Genomic DNA, 21,943 nt, shown 5'->3' with positions numbered 1-21,943 from the left:
TCTACCCCAACACTGTCACTGGGTTTTCCACACTAGTCGTCTTTTAAAGCCATAAAACCCGGTGCGCACCATGTGTTGGCCACCTGACTCCTAATACGTATTATAGAGATATTTTGGTTATAATAAAACCATTAAATTGAATTAATGATCATTTAACCAGAACACAGAAATGGCTCAAATGGTGTTAACACTATGTAGAACTATATAGGCCTCTTTTTCGGATGTGACACTTATGCGTTATGATAGAGGAAACGCTTTCTGATGCTTATCTAGTGGTAAACTATCAACAGTACAAATCTGCTCTGCAGAAGAGCTTTCTTATGACACTTTGCATGTTTTAGTTATCTATGAAAACTGGATCATGATAGTTCTTTTTTTCAGATAAGCTTATCTAAGCATCAGTGAGAACAGCACCAAGCGCTTGTTTCTGATTTACTAATGGGAGTGGAAATGGGCCTTTTTGACTAAAATGTCAAAGCATCAATCTGTGTTGACAGGAATACCACCATGTTTAGTTCATCATGTTTGACATAATTGAACTTTTAAGATAGATGTCAAGTAACATTGACATATATTCAGTAAAAGGTACTCCTAAAAATGAAAATAAATCTTTATTGTTTCTTAACATTTTTCTCTAAATTTGATCTCAAAATCACTTCCAATCAAACTTCCATAATAGCCCTCTTAAATTTCCATCTACAGACATCCTTTCAAAATTCAATGACAAAAAAAGGGTTTCAAAATAATAGGCTGTTCATAAGAATAAGCAAACACATAAAGGTAGATAATGAGTGACCATTTAATGATCTGTAGAAGTGTTACCCAACAATTTCTTTTTTTTACATTTCGAAATGTCCTCATAGAGGAACAGCAAAATACACTCAGAACAATGAAATAAAATAAAACAGAGAGAGGAACTCCTAAGATCTGTTTGTTTTTCATTTTGGTTTTTCACGTTCATTTTGAATTTATCAAAATTATAAGTGCCTTCAATGTCTTCACGAATTTGCAGTCAGTTTAATCAAACTGCAAGACTGAGTTTGACACCTGATTTTTCTGCATCACTTTACTTCTGGTTCTGCTTCTTCAGGCTGCTTTGTTTTGTCTTACAAAACAAAATAAAGATGCTGAAAAAGGAAACCAAAAAAAAAAAAAATTATACATGGAATAAATGACTATTTACATCTTGGCTCAAGATGACAGACACCAGAAGAAAAGGGGAGTGAAATTACAGATTTGTTTACATTTTCAATTTTTAACTAATCATTTTTGACCACCTGCATGGCACCATCTCAGTACTGAGAGGCACATCTGATACATCAAATGATACATGAGTGTTAAAACAGAAAGTAAAAATCAAAAATACACTTTCAGGGTACTTTTATGACAATTCGGACAATCATCATAGCAAATATTTGACAAAAAATACAAACAAAAAAAGAAAGAACTAAAGAAAGAAAACAGAAACAGAGGTAGGGGACCATAAATATATAAAACAAGGCAAAGTGAAAGCAGAGCTGTAAAAGATCCAGTGACAAGTACAAAGTCAAGTATTAAAATAAAATCGATTTAATTGATTGTTTATTTTTCTTTCTTTCTTTCTTTTTTTTTTTTTTTTTTTAAAGATTTTGGCACTGAACTGATTCAGACAAGAAAATCAAGGTGATACTGATGAAATGTACTTTCATGGTTGATGGCAATGTTTTGTCCCATTATTATAGGTAATTCACAGGGTCTCCTGACTGCTTTGAACGTATTTAAATATTTATAATATTTACAAAGTCCCACTTAACCCAAGTCACCTTAAGTCTTTAATAGAAAGAGAAAACATTTACATACAATCCCCCATTGAGGCATCAAGTGTAAACTCTACAACTCTCAATAACTCTGCTCAATCCCTTTAGGCAAACGCAGAGAGCACATTGAGAGTCGCTTCAAAAATTGACATGGAAGTAAATAGCTGACTGGTGACAGAACAGTAGTTGCAGTATAAACAATTGTTTTTCTTTTTTTTATCATACGCTGTTTTCCAACAGTTCACAAAGAAATTTCACAAAATGCTTTTTCACCAGCTTAGTTTTTTTCTTCCATTTTTAACACACGTGGCTGGTGACAGAAGCATGTCAAAGTAATATGCATCACTTCAATATTCAAATCTGTACAAAGTCCACAGATTTCCTTTTTTTGATTTCCCTAACATAGTGCAATGACTGATCTGATCCATCTTTTTAAGAAAATTAAAAAATAATAAATCACAATCATCATTTCAATGAAATAAAAAAACAACTGTTTTTCAGTCCCATGTGTTTTTAACCGCAAAAGATTTGATCTTTAATGTGTTAAAAAACCATAGATACAAACCTTCAAAACTTCAGCAATGAAAACAGTAAAATGAATGATCAGAAAATTGATCATTGCAAATCTAGATCCATTTACTACTGTGCGCTCTCAAACGAGAGTTAAATGGTTCAATGGAATAAGAGATCAAAGAATGAATTAAGGATCTGGTGAAAAAAATGAACCAAAGGAAAACAAATGCATGTCCGAAAGAGGAGTAAACCCAGTCAACATTCAGGCATTTTTCCAGAATGTTGTTCAGCTGGTGTTGGCATTCTGCTTATTTAGGAAAATGGGCTCTCCCTGGAAAGTCTTAGACAGATGCAATAACAATCATGAGATGTGGGGAGATGCTGGAGATGCTGTTGAGAAGGTCCGGAGCAAGGTGAGACAAGTGGCTTTCAGAAAACTCACACGGAGGGAAAATCTGAACAACATACGCAGGCTAGAGAAGAGAAAGAAAGAAAATATTATTAGCTGATTTTCTCAACTTAGGGCTCTGGAAACCATCAGGATGCAAACTAGTTTGAGTGAAGAATCAGGACCAGTGTCATTAATCCAGTACTACAAAGACAAAGACAACCATATTCACCATTTGTGTCGGACACAGATGGAATTTGGTCTACACCTTTAACCCATCCGTGAAGTGAACACACACTTTTAAGGAAACACACACAGTGGACAGTGAGCGCATGTGCCTGGAGCAGTGGGCAGCCAGGGAGTAGAGAGGGTTAAGGGCCCAACAGTGGCAACCCTGTCCTCAATAGCCAAGTGCTTTAACCGCTGAGCCAACCCTGACACAAAGACTGTTATGGGAAGCGAAAAATCCCTGGTAACCAAATAAACAGGTCTTACTGTATGTGTGTGATTACACAGGGTCAATCACTGCTATCCCAGTACTTTTCTGAACAAGTAATACTTTAACTGCATCCACACTACCCTGCCCTTCAGATCCACTCACCTGATTGGAGCCTGGGTTGGGAACGTTAATAATTCCAGCAGCTTGCTTTGCCTGCAGGTACGTAATAAAGCCGGTTTTGAGGGCATGAGTCTGGTTGAAAACATCTTCTTGGTCTAGTCCACAAGGTAACGCCAGCAGGAGGCAGTAATCGCTTTCAACCTAGAAAAGGAAGCAACATTGTTTTGTGGTTAATGGGAATTGTATGTTCCTCATAGTTTTCAAATGTATGAATATTAAAGTTATTATGAATATCAAATATATAAAGTAAAAAGAAAAAAGCTTACAGTCATCCTCCTTGCAACTCCGTCAAGCTGCGAAGCTTCTAGGCGCATTCTCTGTGCAATACGAAGAGGGGGACCTCCCTCTGGTGGTGGCAGTGAACGATGAGCTAGTACATTATTACCAGAAACAAAGTGCAACTGGACAGCTGCACTATCGTTCTTCAACGCTAAGTGGCCTTGCCACACTATTGGATATTTCTGTACAAAGACAAAAAAAAAACCCCACAAAGAAAATCAGACACAAATTAGTGACTGTAATTCAAACAAGTGGACTTCGAATTCGTAAGGTATAGAAGTTTGTAATAAACATTTGTTAATGTGTTAACTCACCTTCAACAGCTGCACCATGTCAACTGATGGATGTCCTGCATGGTCAAGTTTTATATCAGGTCGTATCTGAGCTGATGCTGACAAGGGTAGTGAAAGCTGCCCTGAGACAATGCTCTGAAATCCCTTCTGCAGAGAGGGCGATAACTCCGATTTGGGCGTGATGGCTGTTGGAGAGGTGTAAGAGGGAGAGGCAGTCTCACTCTGGATTCGAGGAACATGAGACAAATCCATGGAGCCTGGATGCCTAACATGTGAGATGTCCAGTTTTGGTTCACCAAGTGACCCAGCAGATGTAATATGTGAAACCTTGGGCCTGTGATCTCCCTCTTGAGACCCCTGATAAAAGATAAAGGATGAAGAATAAAAAACAGTGGCTGACCTAAATTCGGAATAAAAATGCATATTTTAAATCTGTACCTTCTGCAGATTTCTCACAGACCAAACATTAACATTTATTATGGTTATGATACCCAATTTACCCAATTTTCTCTCTAATTTAGCTACGCCAATTGCAATGCTCCTGATAGTAAGAGGGTAAGAACATCTTGTCGAACTGCAGCATCACTAAGAAGCCAACACGCTCGGAGGACAGTGCCGGATCCCCAGCTCTGATACATCAGCAAACAGATCTATGTTGATGGGAGAAAGTGCCATCCACCCATTCAGAGAGAGCATTGTCAAATGTGCTCTCTCAGGCTCCGGCTGCTGATGGCAAAGCAGCGTGACTCAGGCCTCAAACACACAATCACCTAAAGCCATAGTGTTATTGTTATAACAATATCGATACGTTTACTCACCTGAGATGGAGTGATGCTGCGGTTGGCCATATTAATCCCAATCACTGAGTGACTAGGTAATTGGGAATGGAAGCCACGCATTTCTCTGTAGTACTCAGGTATGGAGCTTGCACTGCCGGGATGGATCAGCTGCACTCCTTGAGGAGTGATCACAGAGCCAGACGAGTGACCAATTATTCTACTCTCAGAATGAGGAGAGCGTGGCATCTTCACCTCCAATGCCTTTGATGCATCTCTCAAAGCCTGTGGAGAATTCTTAACAACAGGGGGAGTTTTGGAGGAAGTTGTGGAGATGTGGGAAGAAGATGAAATTGAAGGAGTCTCTGGTGTTTGAGCCTGGTGGGCTTCGATAACTCCTGGATGGTCTGCTAACTGCTGGTGCATGAGTATACGCACGTCTCTATTGTACTGATCTAGACGCAATCCACTATGATGTATCCCTTTGTACTCAGGTTGGATTACCATGACATCCGATTGTAACTGGGGCATGGATGGTCTACGGGCTCCTTGATGAAAGAGTCGCACCTCATCATCACCTGCCCCGCTCACTTGGCTAGAACCTGGATGCGATTTAAGCAGCATATCTCTGATCACTGCTGGCTGGGGTGTAGTGGGTCGTTGCTGAGAACCAGATCGCGGGGAGGAGAGGGAATCTGCACGCATTCCATAATTGATTCCAGACAGTGGTGGAGTATTCATTCTGACATTTCCTTGAGTCAAATGGCTAATGGAGACGGACTGTGTGACATTATGAGGGGGCATGATGACTGACTGCTCAGGGTGATGTATGTTTGTCACATACTGAGGCAATGGTCCACTCGGACCCAAGACTACAGAGGTACTAGTGGGGCAAACCTTAGAGAAAGAGGAGGCTGAATTGCCTGATGCTCTTGGAGAGGACTGTGGCTCCTGCTTTGAATGACAGATCAGCCTGTCGTTAGGAGTAGCTGGACTTGAAAGGTGATTCCCTGCCAACGAGGGGTGTGGACTTAACACCGAACTTTGACTAAATGCCTGGGGTTGTTTTACCTCAGCTTTCAGTGAAACAGACTCTCCAACGGATGCTTTTTTGGTGTGCTGTTGCTGCAAAATAGACTGGTTATACCTCAGGATCTGAGAGGCGTTTGACTGCTGGAATGTTTTCACAGGAGCACCTTGGGCACCAGTGTGATAAGATGATTCAGACTTGTCAGAACCAGGAACGTCCTGTTTTATGGACGAAATAACAGGCTGGGCATTGAACCCCTGACTGCTTAATATAGCACTTGTATGTCCTGTGGGTGTCTGGGATCCTTTAGGAGTAGAGGGCTGAGCTGGAAGTGACTCCTGTTTCATCTGAGATTTTGAAACAGACTGTTGAAATTCAATGTCAACTGCACTGGGTGGTGGGATCTGGCTAATTTTGGCAACAATACGGTGAGGTCCCCCTGTCTTTTGGCCTGAATAACTCAGTACCATCACACCTTCTGAAGTGTTTACCCTCAAGCCAGGCCCTGAGCCTGTGTTGCTAGAGGCGTTATCAGACGCAAGTCGCCCCTCATCGGGCACGGAGAGTCCATGGTATCTGCTGTTCTCATTCACACCTAAACGATACTTCTGCTTGGACTGAGACAGTCCAGAACTGCGGTTGCTCAAAGAAATTCGAGGAGTGTCATCAAAATCAAAAGGCATAGGAATCCGACTAATAACTGAGGTAGCAGTGGAAGAGATAACTGAATTCCCCATTTTTTCCTTGAAGATGTGCAGTGTCTCAGTTTGCTGGGGAGGTGGCTGCGGAGATACCATTTGGGGTGTAACTGGTGTGATAGGGCTGGGTCTATCCTCAGGTAGTGAAGACTTCACAACAGGTGAATTTTCATTCTGAGACATTCGTGGGTCTGCTAATGTGGTTGTGAGTAGTGTGCTTGAAACAGCATTGCTGTTTGAAGCAGAGACATATTTTGGCTCCATTAGAATCTTACGCAGGGTGCTGGAGCTAGGATCGATGTCAGAAGCTTTTGTGTCAGGTGGAACTGGAGGATTTGCTGAAGGGCCCCCTACTCCTACAGCTGGTGCTGATGCAGCAACTGTAACTTGGGTTATAGGGAGTGCTCCTTTCTCCTCTGTCCTGATCCTCCAATCAGGAGTTGTGAGAGGTACCTTAGCTGAACGAGTTGGTGTCACACTCAGTCGAGTTGAAGGTGGAGTAAGTGCAGGAGCTACCGGCTCTGAGGATGGTTCTGGTGATCTTAAATAAGAAGGACTGTTACTTCCAGAATGGAAGGCCGATTCTTGAGGTTCAGGCTGGTCAATAGCCGGCTGCTCTGCCTCCTTCGGAGTGTCCAAAGTCACTGTTGATGCCACTTCATGTTTACATGCGGCAGCAACAGTCACTACAGTAGCTACAGCTGATGATGTTGCTGCTTTAGGGTTGACAGTCTGAATGTCTTCAGGAATAGACTCTGGTAGTTTAACCGCTGTAGATTCAGTTTCCAATACCGTACCGACTGTCACATCTGTTCTTTTGTTGGCAGCAACCTTACGACCTTTGGACTTCTTTGGTGTTTTAGGTCGTGCTCTTCCTCCCTTTTTAGGCATCTCTGATGAGGGACATTCAATGACATTTGTTGGTTCAGATGACTTTGAATTTGAAGCCAAAGTACTACATGGCTCAGAATCCATGATATTCGTTATTGCCAAGTCTGTCTCAGGTTCAACAACCTCATTTGCCGTAGACAAAGCTAAGGGCTCTGATGAGGGAAGGAGTGCTGTGTATGTGGGAGGAGCTTGGAATCCATCCGCATCAGCCGAAATATCCTCTGCAGTGATTGAATCAATTGCAGCAGCAAGCTCAGTTTCACTAGCAGGGTTGGCAGGCTTTTCCACTTCAGCTTCTTCTTCAGGCTCTGCTGCTTCAACAGGTGGTAACACAGTAGAGGGTTGAGAAGCTGGCTCTTTGTATGGTGTTGGTGGTTGCTCCGTTGCTAGTTTAGAAATATTTTCTACTGCCCTTTCCAGCTCCATCTGCCGGGCAAGTAAAGCAGCCTCTGAAGGCTCCGAATCAGACAGGGGATCTTCCCTCTCGTCTGGGCTGAGATCATCCACTTCTCTGAAGTAATCTGAGATTTTGGACTCTTCTTTAACAGAATTGTCTGTTTCAGTCTTCTTTATAGGCTTTTGACAGTGCTCACCGTTCTCATCTCCAGAGTTCAGGGCATCTTTAACTGCATCCCCACTCAGATCAATGACAAGGTTTTTCAGACTGACAGCCTTATCATCAGGAGCTGCTTTGGTGCTACGGGTTAGTCTCTGCACCTTCCCTTTCACATTTTTCTCAGGTGTCTGTATTTTTTCCATAGTATCTGTCTCTGTCTTTTCATCCACTTTTTCCACAATACATTTCTTCTCCAAGGGTTTAACTTCTTTCTCTCTTTTAGACGCTATTTGTTGTTTTATGTCTGGCAGTGAATTCTGAACCTCTGAGGAAGTCTCCTCTTTTTCTTTGCCACTAGACTCCACGCTTTCAGAGACATCAACTGGGCTGGATACTGTGCCGTCTGACTGTTTGTCTGTTTTAGCTGCTCTTCTGCTCTGTCCAGTTCTGACCACTGACTGGGCTTTTTGAGAGCGAGGAGAACGCCATCCCTCTGCAACTTTAGTGATTTCCACACTACCTCCTGACTCTTTGCTCTCAGGGTCTTCCTCCTCAGAATTCTTTGTCTGCTCCCCCTTCATTGGAGAAACATCATCCCCTCTTTTGCGTGTTTTGGGTGGGCGACCTCTTCTTGCGATAGCTGGTACGGTCAATACTTCTTGCTGCACAGGCTCTTTGTCGACAGCACGTTTCCGCATGGAACGAGAGGATTCTGCAACATCTTTGCCTGGCGGTGGATGTGCCTCCTCTTCGGGCGGTGTAGCATACACAGAACGGACATTACGCCGCTGTCGTGTTCTGCCATGTGGCAGACCTGAATCATTCGTCTGTTCCATATCTGTTGCATGAACAGGAGATTTGGATGTGTTCTTGGAATCGGACTGAACTTTCATGGCCTCTCCTCTTGGGGATAATGCCCTTTTCAGCTTTTCTCTGTCAATGCGTTCACTCTTCCGGATGGCTGGTTTGTCACTGTTAGCTGGAGTTTGCACTGCAGGTAATAATGCTGATGGGTTTGCTTTATTCTTTTTGCTCTTTGGTTGCTTCCGTGTTGGTTGTGTTTGTTCAACTTCAGGTTCAGTTGCCAGCTGCATCTCAGAAGAAGACTCCACAGTTGGGTTTACAACCCCCTCGAGCTGCTCCGTTTTATCTTCAGAAAGCTCTGGCTTAGGAATACCTTGAGCATCTTTATTCTTAGGTGACAGGGACTCTGCAGACTCCGCCTCTAAATTACTAAGGGAGGCACCAGGAGTGGGAGGTTTCACATCAACGTTCTGCTCTTCAACTTGCAAAATGTTTGCAGCAGTTGTTCCTTTGGGTTCACAAGGTTCTTCATTAGACTCTGCTTCTATGCTGTCTTTATTCAGCACTGGTGGCATGATTACTGGAATAGCTGTTTTAATGCTGTTCGATGGACTCTGATGGTAAGGAGAGATTTTTTGAATATCTTCTAATTTCTCATCTAGAGGTGGGGGCACAGGTAACTCTGTTGATGTAGGTGGCCAAGCTGGCGTATCTTGCTGTACGGGCGTATCTGTGGGGGTGGGAAGCGAAAGAGATGTCAGTGAAGCAGGGCTTACTGATTTATAACCGTGCCCAATATCTGGCATGTTAGGGGACTGCACTTGCTCTTGATCGGGCACAACGTTTTTCTCAACTGTCTCAGACACACTGCCTTTTTCAAAAGTGTGTGGCTCTTGGTCTTTGTCTTTTTTTTGCTGTAGCTCCAAAAAACGATTACGGAAAAGTACTACAGGCTCCTGTGAAATATCTGCTCCTCCTGCTCCAGCCTTTTCCACAGTGACACTCGACCTTCCATTATCTTTATCCACTCCAACCTCAGGGTTATCCTCTTTGCGCTCAAGATGTCGAAGACGTCTTGAGTCCTGCTCGAAGATGGAGCTGTGCAGAAAACGAGAGGCAAATAGCTCCTGATGCTCTTGCTCCTCTGGTTTGGGATCTTCTTTTTTGTCATCATGCTTTCCCTCAGAGTCAGATCGAATTTTTTTCTTCTTCATATACCAGGAGGGGATAGGTCTTGGTGTGGGCTCGACTTTCTCCTTGTCGGTGCTAGTCCGAAAGCTTGTGAACCTTGAGTCGTAGCCAAGAAAAGACCAGTTATCATCTCTAGATGAAGAAAGAGACTTAGCCCGCTCAAGCAAAGCTTTTGTATCTGGTGTTATTGTCTTATCCAGGGCAAATTCGTAGAACTTGTTCTTTTCTAAAGATCCGGAGAGCTTCAGGTCTAAAAGTCGTCCCTCGCGTTCCCTTTTGAAGACAGTGTCCAGCTTTGGTGAGAGATGTCTGATATCGCCTCCATCATCATCAGAGTCTGACTGAACCTCTCCAGGCTCCAGTTCACGTACAAGGCGCTTTCTAATGCTCTCACGTTTCACAATGCTGCTGGGAAAGTTCATTTCTGCTTTCAGTGTATCATGTCTCATTTTTCTCTCCCAACACAGCTCCTCTTCACCAAACAGGGATTTCTTAACCTTAAAAAACACTGCATCTGTGGCAGGATGATCATCATTGTATTTCAATCCATCTAAATGGGAGGTCATTTTGTGTTCTGTTTTGGGTGATTCTTTTTTCTCTTTGTCTGTGACCACATGTACCGTGTCTGCAGGTGACTCTTCATCTCCTAAAGCAGTGGTAAATCTCCTTTCAGGCTCATCATTTAATTGCCTGGAACTCCGATACTTGCGCTCCTTGTTAATGCTGAAATCGTAGTCAAATGCTTCAGACTTCTTTCTCTTGAGGGGGGGTGAGTCATCAGTGACATCCTGAGGGGGTTTACCTACCTCATGTACAAGACTTCGACGATCAAAGTCCTCAGCGTCGGTGCTGGGTGTACTTTCGGTCTTATCGGTTTTGTCGCACTCTTGCAGCTGTTGTTGGAGGCGACGGCTTTTCTCCATTTGCTTTCTACAACTCTGGGAGTGGTCAATGTCAAAGAGCAACCTGTCTTCACTGTCCACTGCATCTTTATCATGTAAGACAGAAAGCCCTTCAGGGTTGCTTGGTCTTAAGCGTTGCCCCCTTAAGTGTTCCATTTCCATATTTCCATCAGACACTGCAGCCTTGACACAAGGCTGGCTCTTTCCTCCAAATTCCTGCATCCTCTGGTCATGACTGTTTAAAGAATGCGTCACATCCACGGTTGGTTCCACAGGTTGAGACTGAAGGTCTAGACTGAGCCCTTTGCTTATTTCTGGACCTTCACCTACGGTATTTCCAGTAACGAGTTTCTCTGTCTTAGCATTTTTGCTCTCACGTTTGATGATCTCATTTTGAGAGAACTTCCTGTCGCCATCCACCCCTTTGGACAAATGACAGTCGCCCAGCTTCTTCAGACCAAACCCTCCTTCATCTTCTTCTTGGGTTATCCTCCTTAAACGATTAGCCTTTGCAGTAGCTTCCTCAAAACGCCTCTTTCGAGCAGCTAATCGATCAGTGTCCACAGCAGAGTTGTCAAAGGCCAGATCTGCTTTAAGGTATTGTCTGCCTTTGCTTTTTCCTTCTTTGTCCACAATCTCAACCTGGCTAGCCAAACATTTATCTTTGAGAACTTTACCATGTTTAAGGATCTCTCTATTTTGAGTTTCTATTCGGAGGGACATGTTCTTGTGGTCAGCCGAGTGAAGTGGGGGTGGAGACTTGACAGGATCACTGCCAGTCTTTCCTCTTTGTTTCTCAATCACTGCATGGTCCATTAACTTTCCTTCTTTTTCCTTGACTCGTGTCAGCTGGACAACACACGGTGGAAGATCCAGTCTTCCTTTTCCAGAATCTTTTTCTTTGAGCACTGACTTGCTTGAATTGCGCTGAGCTATATCAGGGCTAGCCTCCCTATCAGGTTCAGGTTCCGTCTCAGACGATGGAACACTAGGAGATGCAAGTTTTAATTTCCGTAACTTTTGTTTCTCTGCTCTGTCCTTGTCTCCTTTCTCCTTGCGTCCAGCACGCCTTTCCTTTTCTCCCCCATTTCCACGCTCTGCTTCAAAGAGTGGTCTTTCTTTTTCAAGTTTATCACTTTTATTGTACCGATCCAAACGAATCCTGTCTGGTTTTTCAAAGCGTGGCGGGGAAATTGAGCTGCAGCTGCCACTTCGCTCAGAGGACCGACTATAAATATGATGCTCAGTGTCACTAGGGAGCCGTTCAGAGAGAGAGGGAGAACCAACAGGGCTAGCAGGGCGACGTGGGTGAGAAGGACTTTGGCTGTGTTCAATTGTCCGTCGGCCATGGTCACGTTCTCGGTCTGTGTCAAAGCGCTCTCGATCTCGATCACGCTCTCGCTGCATGTAGCTGTATTTTCGAATGTCTTGCTCATAAGGGTCTCTGTAATCCCTGTATTCACGGGGCTCGTCATAATATCTTGGGTCATAGTAGTCTGTGGCATAGGGGTCCCATTCTGTGAAAAACTCCCGACTCCTGGCAGGATATTTGCGACGTGGATCCTCTGTGTAGGTCCCCGGGGTTCGCACATTTTCATAATATGCCCGCTCAGTGGAGAACTCATGATATGGCGGCCTGCGGTCATCTCTGTAAAATGTGGGGGGAAAAAAGCATATTGTTAAGTGTATGTTTGGTTAATAGATAATCCCACACAATGACTAATGCCAAAAAACACTAACCGTCGTTCAGATAGGATGTCATAAAAATCTCTGATGTCCTGTCCAGATGCCTGCATTGAACGGTAGAAAGCCATCTGACTTTCATGGTTAGCAAAGTCAACCTGAAACGTAATGTTGGTAATCCATGAACAATCGAGAATACAAAAAAAGAGAAATTAAACAGAATGCATTTTGTCTGCGCACCTTAATTTTGTTACCACCAATCTTCCAACCCTTGGTTTCTTTTACTGCAGCCTGTGCACATTCTATATTGTTATACAACACAAGGGCCATTCCCTTCAATCTGTCAAACACAACCTAGCAAAGAGAGAAATCAACAATAAGAGGAGGACAGAAGAAACATAAGAACAGGAATTCAACTTAAACTATTCTCAGGATGACTGTATACCTTAACAACATGTCCATAACGGCAAAAGTGTCGTGTGAGATACTGTTCCGTAATGTTTGATGCCAGGCCATCCAACCATACACATGTGGTGGGCATACTTTTACCAAATCCCAACTGAAAAAGAAAAAGAAATAAATGAATGAATTAATAAATAAACAAATACATATTTCTATGCTATGGTTAATTATAGACCCGCATGTTCATTTCAAAACTGAACAATAAGGTACATATTTTAATCTCACCTTTAACCTATTGTTCCCAAGATATTCGCCATCCATTTTCTTTATTGCTTTGCAGACACTAGCAATGTCGCAGTACTGCAAAAAGGCATACTGTGGGGCACCATTTACCTTCTTTATATCAATATCCTACAGAGGACAGAAGTACACAATATATTAGGTATCAATGGCCTTTAAATGAAACCTTCGGCTGTTCCCCAATACACCCTGAAACCAATCAAATTCAACTCACAACAATCTCCCCAAAACGCTGGAAAATGTTAAGCAGGTCGTGGTAGGTTGTAGTCTTCTCCAAATTCCCAATGAACAGTGTTCGTGTGGCTTTGGGATGGAACTCATCTATCCGTTCATCTAGTGGTCGAAACTCGTTCTCACTCTCTGTCTCTGCAAACCAATGAATGTATAAGTTAAGTTTCAGTATGGCCACTACAATATTAATTAAACCTAGTGATAAAGCAATACTGTGTTCAGTTTAAAAGTGTCATTTATTTTGTGAAATGTTAAAAATATTAAGATATAATTGCAGAATGTAACATTTGCAATTATAACATAATATGTATATAATGCACAATATGGATAAAAATATTAGGATACGCCTCTTAATCTTTGATTGTGTAAGACACCTTTGGCAATGGGACAATGGGACAAGCACCTAGCCATGCAGTCTGCATTTACGCACATTAGTTAAAGAATGGGTGTTTCTAAAGCGCTCTCTGAACTCCAGCGTGGTTCTGTAATAGAAGCCACCGTTGCAACAAGTCAATTGGTGAAAGCTCTGCTGACTCAATAACTGTAGAGGTTCAGACCTGCTGCAAAGGGGCACCAACTCCATATTAATGCCTATAAACTTAGAATGGGGTGTCATAAAAGCTCCTGTAAGTGTGATGTGTAGATGTCCCAATACTTTTGTCCATACATGTCAAAATGTGCTCATTGCATTGCATCTAATATCATGCAAATTGCTAATCAACACCCACTCCTGCCTGACACCAGTTGCCTACAAAAGCAGCAAACACCTGTGTTTTTTTTTAACTAACCAGGGCCAGTCCAAGCAGTAACATCAATTTGCATCCCAAAAAAAAGCTTCCCCTTTGATGCAGTAAGAGCTTTCTCCTGGTCCTCCTGTTGACGAAAGAAGACAAGTCCATATCGTTCTTCAGAAGCACCATGAATCTGGACAGATGTCACTTTGCCGTGCTTCTTAAACTCGTGGAAAAGACCATCTTTCAGGCTTGTATCTGCAATTTGGATTCATAAATAAACATTATTTCAAGACCATTTTTTTAGGAAGAATTTCATTCAAATCAAGATAAAGAGGATTAAAAAAAACTCCACAAAACATGTGTGAACTTCTACAAGATGTACAAAGTACATGCTTAAGATAGGACAGTAAGTAAGCAATGCACAAAATGCACAGAATTTGTTTTCTTATCATCATTATATTACCTGTTGAGCGCACTGGGAGGTTTTGCACCTTGATTCCAAAGCTTTTACGAGGCTCATCCTTGTCCAGTAGAGGCAGGGGCTGAGATGAAGGAGCAGGTACAGCAGCCGACTGAACAGATCGAGCTGGCGACTCGTCACTGGAGCTGCTACTGGAATCACTGGTGACAGAGCACAAAACACAGCTCACTTCAGACATGTAACAAGTCCAGATGTGTACGCATAATAACAAACTTGCCAACACGTGCATGTCTTTTAGAAACAATAATAATAAAGCAGAGGAGATGCTCAGGCATGAAGTGCACCTGTCTCTCGAAATCAAGCACTTTTTATGCCTCAGTTGACCAGGTGAAATCATAGCAAAGGTGTCAATCAGAACGAGAAATGATTAATTGAGCTTTAACTAGGACGAACTTCATCTGCCAGTTAATAGATAATAATGAAGAAATCCATGCCTTAAATAATGTAATGCACCTTTTCACCTCTGGGTGGCACTATTAGCAAAGCTACATAGAAAAGATCCCCAAACTGAACAGGGAAAAATAAGACCCTACATGAGGTCTTTGCACCCCAGTTTTTAAAAAAACTACTCCATGACGACTGTCAGTGATTTCAGTAAAGCAGTTCATGAGCTAAATAAAGTAGAAGAAATAGTAGTGACAGGAAATGAAATGAAAGACGGGATATTTCAAAGGAAATAAACTACTATAAAAAGCAATAATGTGATTTATATGCAAACTGTTCAGAAACACATAACATATGGTTGCTACTGCTTCACACAGATGTGGGAAATTGATGTAATGAAAGCATCTGCAACACTATACCACAAGAAATAGCTTAGTCAAGAAAAAAAAAAGATTTAAAAAGTGTTTAAAGTAGGTTTTGATGCCGAACAGATTTCTGTGAAGAAAAATGATTGGTTTAACCATCTATGTATTTGCAAACTGTGGGACGCAAAGGGTCATAAGAGCTTCTATGGACAGTGTCAGAAGGTATATGAAATAGCCAAAAAATGCCTTTCAAGGTTCCATTAGTGATCAGATGTTAGAAACTAAATGACTAAATATCAAAATCAGTTTAATCAAATTAATATTCGGAGATGTACTACGTCCTAATTCCTCCTCCTCCTTCTCCTCCTCCTCCCTATACATAGAAATGACATTTGATCAGACTTTTATTACTCATGTGTTTTAACAATATGTAATGAATGTATAAATAAATAAATACACAAATAAATATAAAATGTTGGCATGTACTTTTTAATATTATAATCAAGGTTTTTGGATTAGATACTAAAATCTACCATAGTGTTGCAATGGATGTCATATAACACATGTAACGCACTGTTGAACTTTAAGAGCTTAGTTCTAAACATACCGTATCTCTATGTACTACCTGTGACAGTAAGAATTAGACATGGGGGGAAAAATTAAGACGGAAACTATTCATAAGCTTTCTTGTGAGCTAGCTGTAGTGACTGCTTCAGCCTACATGTTTGTCAAGATCACAGTAATTACAAAAAGTCATACGTTTAAGGCATCGGCCATTGTGGTCGTCCACTTTTGACCACCACAGCCAGACTTTGGACCTCTTCAGGTTTGACAATTTTGTGTACTTTGCGCCGTGAGGAGCCAATCAGATCTCACACCAAAAAGATAAGAAGTTAGCTGGAGTATTTATTTTTTGCTGGCAGTCGCTGATTTGTCAGCTTTGTTTTTTAAAAGGCTACATAACCAAGAACTAGCTACGGTCACAAATACACACAATTTCTGGTATATATTTTGTCCTAAGTATGGAAAAGTTGTTGATGCTGATACCAAAACATAAGCATTTATTATTGTAGAAACTGTGACATCTATACACTATATATGTTTACATATAGACACTCCTTCGAGTGAATGCATTCAGCTACTTTAAGTTGCACCCATTGCTGACACAGATGTGCAAACACACACACACACACACACACACACACACACACAAAAAGCTTATCTAGATCCTGTAGAGAAGTACTGGCTAAAGAATAGGACAAAAGCCTATTGGCACTATGCCTAATGCCAGGTGCCGGCTATCCGGGTATAAAGCTCCCCATCAGTGAGTTGGGAAGCTGGGGATGAGGTGCGGTGGTGATCATCCAACATCCGGACCTCACTAATGCTCTTGTCACAGCAGCACTCCAAAATCTAGTAGAAGTCCTTCTTCCCTGGACAGTAGAAACAGTCTAGAAAGCAGGATAAACTCTTTCTTAATACCCTTGATTTTAGAAGAAACAATGAATGAGCCGGTGTCCCAATACTTTTTATATAGTCCATATAGTGTAGACTACAGTTGGACGTATAGTGTATTGATAGCACAGTTGACCAGCACCACCGAAATATTCTGCTCTTTAGGTGTAAAATACATTTACCGTAAAATATCGGCTTGTAATACTGGTAAAATCTGAACATCCATCCAAAACCGATATGGATGCAATCTTTTTGTGCAGCTCTAATTAAAAACCTATTTATTTAAGTTGTTTCTTTCCGGCTCCAAATGGTCCATGAAATGGTTTTATGACACGGACCAAAAGAAGCCAGTCTAGCATGCCCATTCAATTTAGAACTAATTTCTGCAGGATTGCAGGAAGCTCATTTCTTCTTTACACAAACTTCTCTCTGAGTAGTTCCCCAGATGTTTGGTGGGAATTATCATAATGATGGTTTAAAATCTGCTCCATATGATATTGATTTTAAAATGAATCTTCCATTCGTAAATTCTGAATCTCTGAGCATGACAAAACAGTCTGTTGAGAGAGGCTCTAAGCTACTTTACTAAATTCAGACGGGGCTGTACTACTAATGTGGCCATGGTTTGTTTTGTTTTGTAATTTAGAAATTGACAATTTCACAGCACAGCATGGCTGTAAAAATGGAAATGTGGCAAAACACACTACAATTTACAATTTAATGTTTATCTGAAATACACAGACCTGTACACTCTTTTGCGAGGGCAGTCAGTGCAGTCACATATGTGTACACATACACTATATGGACAAAAAGTTTGTCCTGCTTTTATTGGAGTAACTCTCTCTACTGTCCAGGGACGGTATTCTATTTTACTAGAGTGAGTGGATTACATTCAGCGACAAGAGCATTAGTGAGGGCAGGATGTTGGACTAACATAGGTCTTTACAGAACCAAATACGGTTCTTTTGTGGCATTGCTGAAAGAACCATTTGTGAGTTGTATAAACATGAGTGTATAAACAGTAAAACAGACTACTGGAGGGCATTTGGAAGTTCAGGTCACTCAAAAAAGCTGTTCAGTAAGCCTTATGTGCATTATTATATACATTGATATTATATCATATTATGTGCATTGACATGTTGTGTGTGTTTATAGTATTTTGGTATTTCCCAGCTCAAAGACACATACTTCGGCCTTCCAAGGGTCTATTATTCGATGATTTGTTGGATCAGGTGTATCAGGAGTAGAGAAAACATAAAATTGCGCAGGGTATGGGGCTCTCGATGACCAAATCACAGCTAGTCTAAATAAGAGAATCTTTTTTCTCAGTGAACTCTGAGAAACGTCTAGCCTGTGGCTTACAAAATCAAAATAAAAAAAAGAGTATGACAAACATCTGGTGTAGAGCAGCCTATGTAATGTAATGGCCATTCACCTCATATCATAATCTTTTGGCATCATAACAGATGGTTCTGACAAATGGTTCTTGGGTCACTTTGAACCTCAGTAATTTCCTGTAATTAAAAACACAAAGCCACAACTTCTGTCTTCGACAGTATCGTTGTTTCCCCTTTGACGCTGTACCAAATGAAACCTTGCTCCTGAGCATGAATTATTAACAGTGAACGGTCTATCCTGTACATGCAGCTATCCACATGGCTTCCTTTTGTCACTTCGCATATCTGTGCTGCCCCCCAGCTCCCTGTCTCCACCCCTCATCTCTCTCTCTCTGTCTCTCTATCTCACTCTCACTCTCTCTCTCTCTCTCTCTCTCTCTCTCACTTCCGGAAACGCTGCTGACAGAGGCTGGGCTGTGGGAGTGGGCAGGGAGCCAGCAGTGGCTAGAAATTTCCAGTTCCAACTGGATCTCACGGGGGTGGGGGGACTTCACACCCACATTGCAGAAGTGGGCAGCAAGAAAATAGACCAGTTAGTGGCACCCTACCGTTCCCTTACACCTGACAGGGTTTTTGACTTAGAGCTCTGCGTCGAGGAGGGCACTCTACTTCCTTCCCTTTAGTATCAGGAATAAAAACACTATTCTAAAATCCCAGATTATGGCCTTCAATATTAAATACAGACCAAAATACACCGGCTTAAGACTTTTGCTACAAAAATAAACATGCAATTTGCCTCATGTTCACAAAAGATCTTCTATCATAAGCATCTGGAGTGCCGGATAAATCCTGCTGCATATGCACTCAATCTCAATCTGAACGGACAACTGCCATTATACCTGAATTCCACTAAAAGTGATTTAGCTAATTAAAATGAATAAATGATGAATGACTATAATAAACACTCACCATTAATCACATTATTCTGTGCAATTAATCATAGTCTTATTTTACAAATATGACCCTAAAGAAACCCCTTCCATTTCCAAAGCATTTTGCTGTTGTCTGGACAGAATGAGCTTCTTCAGAACATATTTATTATATTATATTATTATTTAATGTCATTATTTATAATTGGGGGGAACTCAGGGTTCGCATGAACCTGAAAATGATGAGATTTCCACCGAGGGAACACTGCAACAACTATAAACTGATTTTTTTTTTACCAAAGTCCAGCTGTATACAAAAACCAATGACCAACATGTGAAGGGGGAAAGCCTTTTTTCAGTTGCATTTTTCAATTTGTGGTGCTACATAGAGCAAATTTTATAAATAAGAAAATAGCTCCCTGGTACCGAATAAGCCCACTGTGTTTCTGATAAGCCTACTTAATATTTTACTGCAGAAATGTATTATTATTATTTTATTATCTGTAAGTCCAGCATGTACTTCACTGGTAATATTTAAAAAGCCAAAATTGTTACAAACGCTATTGGTTTGACTTTAGCCACAATGATTTTAAAATGGGATGTAGCCTATCTAACTAACCTTTGAGCAACACGGTCATACACTGTTATATTTAATTCACTCACTGAATCAATATTTAGTGAATATTGTTACCATTTACCATCAGTGTTTAATGAACAGATGTTTGGGTAAGATTCCAATGAACAAAATTTATAATATTGGCTCCATGCCTAATGCCAGGTGTCGAATAGAGGGGTATGAAGCCCCCCAGCTTTGAGCTGTGGAGCAGTGGACTTGTGTTCTCTGGAATGATTATGCTACGTCTAATACTTTTGGGATGAGGTGGGGTGGTGATCATCCAACCTCCTGACCTCACTGACGTTCTTGTTGCTAAATGTAATCAAATCCTCACAGCAATGCTTCTCCAAAATCTAGCAGAAAACCTTCCAGACACAGTAGAGATAGTTACTCCAACAGAAGCAGGACACAATCTTTTTAAATACCTTTGATTTTGGGATTTTGGTCATATAGTGCAATATTACAGGAATATTCCAACATTATTGTGTTAAAATTATTTGTTGTAAAGAGTAAAATATTACAGGAAAAAAACATATGCATGTTTTAGGGCACAAATTTGATGTGTTATTTTTTAATTATGCAAATAAACAGTAATAAAAAGTAAAACTTAACCAGGCGCTGCCCAAAGCATCAGATTCCAATGCCAAAAGAGACGTTCATGCAGTTCCATGAAGTTTCCAAACATGAATTGAAATTTGCAGAATTGCAATGTTCTACAGGGGGGACTGTGGGGAGCATCCTGAGCAGCTGCATCATCGCCTGGTTTGGGAATTGCAATGCCTCAGACCGCAAGACCCTACAGCAAATAGTGAGGACAGCTGAGATGATCATAGGGGTCTCTCTCCCACAGACATGGACTCTCTGTCACAGACATTCACACCACACGCTGCACCCGTAAGGCCATCAGCATTGTGAAGAACCCCACTCATCCCTCACATGGACTTTTTTTCACTGCTGCCATCTGGCAGAAGGTACAGGAGCATCCGTGCTGTCACTGCACAGCTCTGCAATAGCTTTGTCCCACAAGCAGTCAGACTTTTAAACTCACAGAGACTGAACTGACCCCCCCCCCCACCACCACCACTACTCATAGCACTACTGTCTGCATCATATTTATATATGTTACACTTCTACCTCAGTACCTGCTGTGTTTCATGTGTGTTATAAGCTGCCTGCATATAATGTCATAGCATGTTAAATATCTATGCACCATATACACACTTTATCTACTCAGAAATGAGTCATATTTATGGTTTTTACTGTATTGTCTTTCTAGTTAATGTTGTCACCTACATCTGCACGTTGCACTCTGCAGTCTGTCTTGTACTTCATTGTTTTGCTCTTGTTTTGTTCCATGTTGCACCCCTGTTCTGGAAAAAACGTCATTTCATTCCACTGTGTACTTAAACAAAGCTGAAATGACAATAAAAACCTCTTGGCTTTGACTTGACTGTATTCACAGGTAAAATGTGCACAGCCATATTTTCTAGTGATTTTTGAAACCTTAAGTAAATGAACGTTAAATGACTCATTAGTGTTATTCATCAATGCTGTGTAGACTGTGTGGATTTCAAAGGACGGATACACAAAAAACATATATACTAACTGGTAAATTTGAATGTAAATTTGCAAAAAAAAGCATATATTTTGTCAGATTTTCACCCATTTTCTCCCTAAATTGGACTGCCAATTACCTAACCCCCACATAATCTCCATATCTCACAGATGCCCCCGACACCAGTGTACTGCAATTTTTTTAATATCAATATGGTATCAAAATATGTTATTATGATTAATATTTAATCGTAAATAAAAGTCCATCATAAGATCAAAATTGATTTAAAAAAAAAGACTGCCACTAAAAAATGCAATATGGTCCCCGAGAGGTCCAGCAGAATAAGGCGCTGCCACTATGACCCGAGGATCACTATTTTGAATCCCAATTGGCCTTGTTCTTTTCATAGTGTGGCGCTTTCTCCCCTCATAACTGGGGTCAGAGCCGGGTACACGGCTCTTTCCTCCTAGCGAGTTGGTTGCCCGGTTGCATCAGCAGCAGTTCAGAAAAAGAGACGCTGACTAGCTGGCTGTGTATGTGATGAAGGAGGCTTGTGTCGGCCTTTACCCTATCACCCTGTGTCGGGAGAATTGCATGTGATGGGGGAGAATATGGGTTAGGCAACTGGCCATCGAAAGTGGAGAAAAAAAGGGTAAAAATTAGAAATTCGAAAAAATAAAAAAGTGCAACATATCACACAGTTAGTGTCTAGAAAGGGTGTGAGAGATGTGATGT

At 41.3% G+C, this 21,943-nt stretch overlaps 1 protein-coding gene across 1 annotated transcript in view; it reads right to left on the bottom strand.

Annotated features, from left to right (window-relative positions):
- Positions 1-785: 785 nt before the first annotated feature.
- The window catches only part of spen (spen family transcriptional repressor), a 37,527-nt gene continuing 16,369 nt past the window's right edge, over positions 786-21,943 (bottom strand). The window contains exons 4-15 of the mRNA XM_072696174.1: positions 14,550-14,707; positions 14,141-14,341; positions 13,336-13,487; positions 13,107-13,232; positions 12,865-12,978; positions 12,660-12,773; positions 12,477-12,577; positions 4,707-12,384; positions 3,910-4,245; positions 3,583-3,777; positions 3,299-3,457; positions 786-2,782 (exon numbers count right to left, since the gene is read on the bottom strand). Coding sequence (XP_072552275.1) covers positions 2,651-2,782; positions 3,299-3,457; positions 3,583-3,777; positions 3,910-4,245; positions 4,707-12,384; positions 12,477-12,577; positions 12,660-12,773; positions 12,865-12,978; positions 13,107-13,232; positions 13,336-13,487; positions 14,141-14,341; positions 14,550-14,707 — 9,466 coding nt within the window. The 3' untranslated portion in view covers positions 786-2,650. The remainder of the gene's footprint in view (positions 2,783-3,298; positions 3,458-3,582; positions 3,778-3,909; positions 4,246-4,706; positions 12,385-12,476; positions 12,578-12,659; positions 12,774-12,864; positions 12,979-13,106; positions 13,233-13,335; positions 13,488-14,140; positions 14,342-14,549; positions 14,708-21,943) is intronic.

This window comes from Salminus brasiliensis, chromosome 14, assembly GCF_030463535.1.
Source record: "Salminus brasiliensis chromosome 14, fSalBra1.hap2, whole genome shotgun sequence".
Lineage (NCBI taxonomy): Eukaryota > Metazoa > Chordata > Actinopteri > Characiformes > Bryconidae > Salminus > Salminus brasiliensis.
The sequence above is the reverse complement of the archived record's forward strand: the minus strand, read 5'-3'. Positions and strand labels throughout refer to the sequence as shown.